At 36.1% G+C, this 7,932-nt stretch overlaps 1 protein-coding gene across 1 annotated transcript in view; it reads left to right on the forward strand.

Moving 5' to 3' along the window:
• The first annotated feature begins 2,162 nt into the window (after positions 1 to 2,162).
• LOC110459671 overlaps positions 2,163 to 7,932 on the forward strand; it is a 29,227-nt gene continuing 23,457 nt past the window's right edge. The window contains exons 1-3 of the mRNA XM_021512033.1: positions 2,163 to 2,254; positions 5,006 to 5,180; positions 6,805 to 6,972. Of these exons, the coding sequence (XP_021367708.1) occupies positions 5,025 to 5,180; positions 6,805 to 6,972 (324 nt within the window). The 5' untranslated portion in view covers positions 2,163 to 2,254; positions 5,006 to 5,024. The remainder of the gene's footprint in view (positions 2,255 to 5,005; positions 5,181 to 6,804; positions 6,973 to 7,932) is intronic.

Raw genomic sequence — 7,932 nt, forward strand, 5'->3', positions numbered from 1 at the left:
AGGGGATTCATCCTCTATTGTCTATATATTAGTAGGGTCTCCAGTCAGGTCAGTGGTCAAGGCTCACCGGACTGACTCTACCTAACGTTACCGTTCTAATGTCAAGGTGTGATGATCACACTGTCAGTTGAGAGAGGACTTTGTCGTCTGTTGGAATCTTTCAAAAGTAGAGTCCATTTCATGATAGATAAACCTGTATTTTCACCTGTGGTTTCATGTACACATGATCGCAAGGAGTGATTTTTTATACGAATTAAAAAACATATATTTCAAAAATATCAAAGACAATGAAGCACCCTCCTTAGGATTACTCTATCAGGAGAATAATAACCAATGTTAGCATAAAAGCCTAGCATGTATATCCTTTTCATTAGGTGTTGCCCTTGTACATATGTATATCCTTTTCATTAGGTGTTGCCCTAGTACATATGTATATCCTTTTCATTAGGTGTTGCCCTTGTACATATGTATATCCTTTTCATTAGGTGTTGCCCTTGTACATATGTATATCCTTTTCATTAGGTGTTGCCCTTGTACATATGTATATCCTTTTCATTAGGTGTTGCCCTTGTACATATGTATATCCTTTTCATTAGGTGTTGCCCTTGTACATATGTATATCCTTTTCATTAGGTGTTGCCCTTGTACATATGTATATCCTTTTCATTAGGTGTTGCCCTTGTACATATGTATATCCTTTTCATTAGGTGTTGCCCTTGTACATATGTATATCCTTTTCATTAGGTGTTGCCCTTGTACATATGCATGCATACACAAACTAAATCAATATTTAATTGCCAAAATGCTCGTCTAAACTACATGCACACGACACAAGCATCAACATTTTAAATAAAAAACCTACCTTTTTTACCATTTTTTAACAGAATTTGTTAACACTCGCTCCGCTGGGCAATCATAGAATATAGATACTCCACGTTATAAAATATAACCTGGAATAATACCGCAAACTGAGAAAACTATTCTACGCCTCACTCAATCTGTTTGACAAAGGAAATAATGTCCGACAAATTGCCACGCTCCGCGCGGGAGGGAAATCACAATTGTCACAATCTCAAAAATAATGCAGTTCTATATATTTTTTGGTGCCAGAAAGTGCAAAATTATTTTTTTCAGCACTTTTGTTTCCGGAGATTATCTCGGGACTCCAAAAGGCCGAAATTTCTAAAACTTCACATAGTGATATAGTGTGATATATATAGATGAGCAAAGGACCAGGAGTTTCACAATTTTATCAGGTCAAAGTCGAGGTCGCTGTTACTAAAAATTGAAAAGTGGGGCTATACTGTCAAAAACACATTACATGACCCTCAAAAGGCCAGATTTTGGTAAACATTTTGTTATGACATAATGAAGGAAAGTTGGTCATAACCAACAAGAAGTCATTATGTGTGCTGTGACCCATATCAGTATAGCATATGTGTATTTCAGACATTTGTAACGAACCCCTGTGATTGAACCGACTGACTTGAAGCAAGTCACACCATGGTGGGGGCGGGGAAGTCATGTTGTGACACAGACACGAACTGACAAAGTAGGCTACGCATACTTACTTTTAACCCACACATGCGCGTACATACATGTGTTTCAGGCAGCTCATCAGCATTGTCGCTGATAAATCTTGCACAGGTCTAGCTTTCGTGAAGCCGACGGTTGTTTTCTGGTTGAAAGAGTGACAAACACATATTAAAATTGGTACAGCAGACCTTTGAGTCATCCATGAAACTTGTCTGTAATGAGGTCAAAGCTGGTAAAATTCATTCCAAACTCATCCTCTAGCAGGCTTCCTGGTGAAGTTTTCTGTTCCGGTCTTTTTTAACCAATCGGAATGTGGCAAATTTTGAAGCCCGCGATTTTCAAACCGCAAATATATTTATTGCGAAACCAGATTCGTCAAAAACATAGATAACTTTTATTTTTAAACCCGTTTTAAGGAAGAAACACTTCAACCCATAACGAATACGTTTGCAAAGTTCACGTAAATAAGTTACGATTTGAAACATATTTTTTATTATCACAGAGATGTTTAAAACGGCGATTGTTTAGTCCGTTCTGCATGATGTAAAGGAAAAAGATTGCATAGTATTGTAGTTTCTTTTTGTGTTACTATATTATATTTTTTTGCTTGAATACATTTGCAGCAACGCAGGAGCGTTTCCAAATCAAGTGGATACGGATCCGTGAATCAGAGGAGTGACACAACATCACAGTCAAGTCTGCCAGCGGGCAAAGTCAGGTAAAACATTTGTTTTGTAAAATATCTACGTTGTGCGACTATATTGCTCGAACATGACTTAAAGTAACTGTTTCAAGTTGTGAAACATAATATAAGTAAATTGGGATTTAAATATTTCAAAAATATACAATCACACACACACATTTATAAAATAAATACAATATACATGTATATATTAGGTGTTAAGGTGTGTATTTAAAAAAAAATCAAATTATTTACCCGATGTAAATATATCATTATAGGTATACAGAATTTCTTATATTCAATTTCAATTTTCAAGATGCATTTTTCCAATTAGGGTCACTTGTACCAGATAACAAGAATCATTCGCCCCCTTTGGGTTGAGTTAAGGGATGTTAACCCTGGGTAAGGATTATTACAGCTATTCCGGATTGATCGTATCCAAACTCCGAACGGTAAATCTTTGCAACATTTCTTTGAAGTTTGCGATGCTACTATGTTCGTGTAGGTGGCAAAAGCCGTTTCCCCTCAGGTACAGCAGTGGACCTGACCCAATGTGTTACATTGTGAAGTTTGGACCAAATGCACTATGCATTTTATGGTTGAGTGTGATTTTACTATTTTCTTTGATATAATCGACAGTCGTGGTATTTGTAAGCTGAATACCATCTTATCCCAATGCGATCGATGATTCGTTTCCCGTACACTATAAAGTATTGACCTTATTATGCAAGTTTGGCGTTAGGTACTGTTAATGCAGTGTTGAAATGACGTCATGAATTGTAATGACTGGGAATCTCCTCATCTTATCCCAAAGGTGATACATATAGATTATCACACTCTGTTTTCAGGGTTGTTTTTCAAGATTTTTATTAACACTCAGACACATAATATGTGTATGGCAAATGAAGTACAATATAACTGAAAGAATGGACAGTTCAGTTTAGAACCGGTATGGTATAGTAACATGATATGACATACAATGGAATATAGATATTGATAATACAAAGCAAACTTACATAAACATACATATAATCACAAGTTATTTAACTATTTAAAACAGTTATACATATGCATCATTCAAAAAAGAGGAGCCATTTTGCTTAGGAAAATAGATAAACCTGTCAGAACTCGTTGATTGTATAATGATAAAAGACCTTATCATATATAATACTTGGGTTTGTACAATAATAACGACGAATATGTTTTGTTACGCAAGGTGGATATAGTTTTATTATTACTTTCAAATAGAAATTCCGCGCACAAATTACATGGTCGATTATCTCGGGGTATGTTATACCATCTATCTGTTTCAATTGGAAACTTCAAATTCGACGCGCGCAGTTCTGTTATTGGTGTTCTGATATGTTCTGGCAAATTTAGTAAATATTTTTCTAGATCAAATTCCGTTTTAGATAGAGAGTAGTACTGCCCACGAGATGAGCTAGTAATGTCATCGAACCATTGCTGTACAGAATGATCAATAAGCCGTTGTTTTAAAATGCATTTGTAAAATCCATCAGGCATCTGTAATTTATTATAAAATATGTAAGAAAAACCCGTTTCGTTGAAGATACCTTTTATATGGTTAATGCATTTGAACGAAAAAGTATCATCGCTTTGCATATTTAAAGCCAGTCGTAGTAATATGCTGCTAAGTTTGTTTTTGTTACTAATTATTCTATTCCAAAAACCTTACATTCTTAGTTTAACATTTATTTCCAATGACACACGACCTAGGTCGCCAGAAATCATACAATTAGTTGTCGAGAGAACAATTTTGCTCAACGTGAACACGTGGATAAAATCGAGAGGCCATCGCAGGTGGACTCGATAATTTCCCCACGTCCGAGCGATGAGAAATTTCTCGAACGACAAACACTGAAAATATTGTGTGATAAATTGTTTATCATCCATATACTACTACTTTATGTTTCTCCATTTAAAAAAAGTCAATCAAACACCATATTTTCCAAATGACTTCTAAGCTCAATGGCATCGATCGCAAATCAACTAGAAGGTTTTGCGCGGAGGTATACAATGAACTCTAGACTATGTCGACTTTTCCATATGCACATTTACGCTGAAAAATGGTGTTGCTATTCTCACAATATTTTTTCGTAACTTTATATATGTTGATTTATTTATGACGTTCTATTTTCTTACGTGGATAACTATTGTGTGGATACTACTTCGGTTTAGGACGTCATCTGGCGCGAGAAAATACGTTCTCGAATGACGGGAAATGGAAATGTCCGTTCTCAAGTTGTTCTCAAGTCGTTCGCAACTTCTTCTTGAGTATTTGGTTATAATAAAATCTTTCCCCGTCTCTGGGGTTAGACAGAACAAATTTCATCCAAGAGATAAGATTCTGGAATTAGTAGCCCGAGGCTTTGCCGGGGGCCAGATATTTTAGGATCTTCCCCCGGGTGTTGAGATTTGTTTGCCTACCTCAAAAGGTGGAGAGGTTTTCTCCCAAATGAAAAACTAACATAATATCTTGAAATACAAACGTTGGTTTCATAATTTCAAGCAGATTGGAGTTTTCTTCCATCTTCCATGATCTAATATGGTTGACTGTAGTTATTTTTTCTTCTTCTAATAAGGTCGTAGTTCCTGTGTACGTGATCACGTGAGTTTGCTATATTTAGTGCTGATTTGTATTGTCAATTTGATATTTTACCAATCTTTGGAGAGGTAGTAGTCTAAGGGCCAGTCATAATGTGTTTGGCTTGCAGAACGTCTAAACCAACATTGACTTTGCTAAAATATAAGAAATATTATTTGCAGATTCTGGGATACGTTTGAAATGGATGGGCCTTCGGACAAACGTAGAGGAATGAAAAACTACGTCAGAATAATACGTGCTCTAAAGCTGTTGGCGTTCATTGTGTTAAATCTGTCTTTACTACTGTGTACAGTGAGTCAGAGACTAGCTTTGCTATCGCTCATCCCTCCAGGTAAGGTAAGCACATACGGATTATATTTGATATTTCATACTGTGTACAGAGAGTCAGAGACTAGCTTTGCTATCGCTCATTCCCCCAGGAAAGGTTAGCACATACGGATTATATTTCATACTGTGTACAGTGAGTCAGAGACTAGCTTTGCTATCGCTCATTCCTCCAGGTAAGGTAAGCACATACGGATTATATTTCATATTTCATACTGTGTACAGAGAGTCAGAGACTAGCTTTGCTATCGCTCATTCCCCCAGGAAAGGTTAGCACATACGGATTATATTTCCTACTGTGTACAGAGAGTCAGAGACTAGCTTTGTTATCCCTCATTCCCCCAGGAAAGGTACGCTCATACGGATTATTTTAACTACTGTGAACAGAGAAACAGAGACTAGCTTTGTTATCCCTCATTCCCCCAGGAAATGTAAGCACATACGGATTATATTTCCTACTGTGAACAGAGAGTCAGAGACTATCTTTGATATCACTCATTCCCCCAGGAAAGGTTAGCACATACGGATTATATTTCCTACTGTGAACAGAGAGTCAGAGACTAGCTTTGTTATCCCTCATTCCCCCAGGAAAGATAAGCTCATACGGATTTTTTTAACTACTGTGAACAGAGAATCAGGGACTAGCTATGTTATCCCTCATTCCCCCAGGAAATGTAAGCACATACGGATTACATTAACTACTGTCTACCTTTGTCCTGTTGTGCTTTTGATTTAAACTATTTTTTTCGTTTTTAGAGAAAACAGACTGACGGTTTGAGTTAGCGGCATATAGTGTTTATAGTATTTTCATGGCATGAGAACCTCATCGTATACAATTTAGGAATGATCAAGATGATATTGATATGACACGACTGTTTGACACTTGACCAGCTGCCCCACTGTTGTGTCTGGCTCTTAGCTTCCTCATTGTGAATTCATACATCAGCTACTGGTATAGCGACTGCTATTGCATTCTAATTAACATTAAGGTTTGGCGTTTATTTTAATTGTACGTGTCTAGACCAACTAAACGTACAAGACAGACATGTCCTGGACAATACATCATATAATAAACAACCAAGGATATGTGGGTCCTAGTTGGCATAGCCCAGTGACTTTGTCAGCGTCCTCATCAATGTCACGTTTTTGGGTTAGGCTCGTTTGTGATTTAAGATAAGCTTAAGAATGGTTCATGGGTATCAACTTTAAAATATTTATTTTACAATGTTAATTCTACATTTAAGATTCAATTTTTTTTGTTGAAATGAAATTCAGAATGATGTTAATTTTAAAATTCTAAATATTTTGCATTGTAATCAGTGTCGCGATAAATATACTTCATAGACTAATGTACCTTTCGCTATTGATACAGCAGTGGTAGTACATGGTATGCCAGCCCTCAGGTGGTGTGACGTTCATAGTTCGTATGGTCCACATCGACAAAGTCATTAATTGGCTCACCATGCAAATCGTTTTTTGTCTTGCTCTGATTCACAAATAAATTGGCTGTTTATGTTCAAACTATTCCGCATAACCCTGAATTCTTGTTTATGAGATTGCATGAGAACAAATTGCGAATTTGTACCTTTGATAAAGATCTTAAGTGCTAATTTCTTGTGTTCTTTTTTCCACAAAGAGACATCGATGTCACCAAAATGAAGCGTTATCTCCGGTTGAGATACTCAGTCGGAGGATGCTCCTATGCTGTGGAATTTGTTTTCCATACCTGTTCATATTTCTTACTGGACTCTGGAGATTTAACTTTGGAAAGACGAAGCACCCCTCGCTTTTTTTCATCGTAAAGGTAAACAATAAATGAAACTTACACTTTACTCTACTTGCCCCGAATAAACGCGGTTTGTTATACGTCAAACTTAATTCTATTACTTTTTTAAAATCTCACACTTCATTGTACTAACTTTGTTGCATGTCACAAATCACTTCACTGCCTTTGTTACATGTCATACTTCATTTAACTGCCTTTGTAACATGTCACACTTCATTTAACTACCTTTGTTACATGTCATAATTCATTGAACTACGTTTGAAACATGTCACACGTCATTAAACTACCTTTCCTACATGTCACACATCATTTTACTACATTTGTTACATGTCACACATCATTTTACTACATTTGTTACATGTCACACATCATTTTACTACATTTGTTACATGTCACACTTCATTTAACTCCCTTTGTAACATGTCACATTTTATATAACTACCTTTGTTACATGTCACATTTCATTTACTACCTTTGTTACATGCCACACTTCACTTCACTACCTTTGTTACATGTCACACTTCACTTCACTTCCTTTGTTACATGTCACACTTCATTTAACTACCTTTGTTACATGTTACACTTCATTTAACTGCCTTTGTTACATGTCAAACTTCATTTCACTACCTTTGTTACATGTCACATTTCATTTACTACCTTTGTTACATGTCACACTTCACTTCACTACCTTTGTTACATGTCACACCTCATTTTACTACCTTTGTTACATGTCACATTTCATATAACTACCTTTGTTACATGTCACATTTCATTTAACTACCTTTGTTACATGTCACATTTCATTTAGCTACCTTTGTTACATGTCATACTTCATTTTACTTCCTTTGTTACATGTCACATTTCTTGTAACTACCTTTGTTACATGTCACACTTCCTTCTTCTTCCCTTGTTACATGTCACATTTCATTTAACTACCTTTGTTACATGTCACATTTCATTTAACTACCTTTGTTACAT

The sequence above is a fragment of the Mizuhopecten yessoensis genome, unplaced genomic scaffold (assembly GCF_002113885.1).
Source record: "Mizuhopecten yessoensis strain PY_sf001 unplaced genomic scaffold, ASM211388v2 scaffold10183, whole genome shotgun sequence".
NCBI classification, from domain to species: Eukaryota; Metazoa; Mollusca; class Bivalvia; order Pectinida; family Pectinidae; genus Mizuhopecten; species Mizuhopecten yessoensis.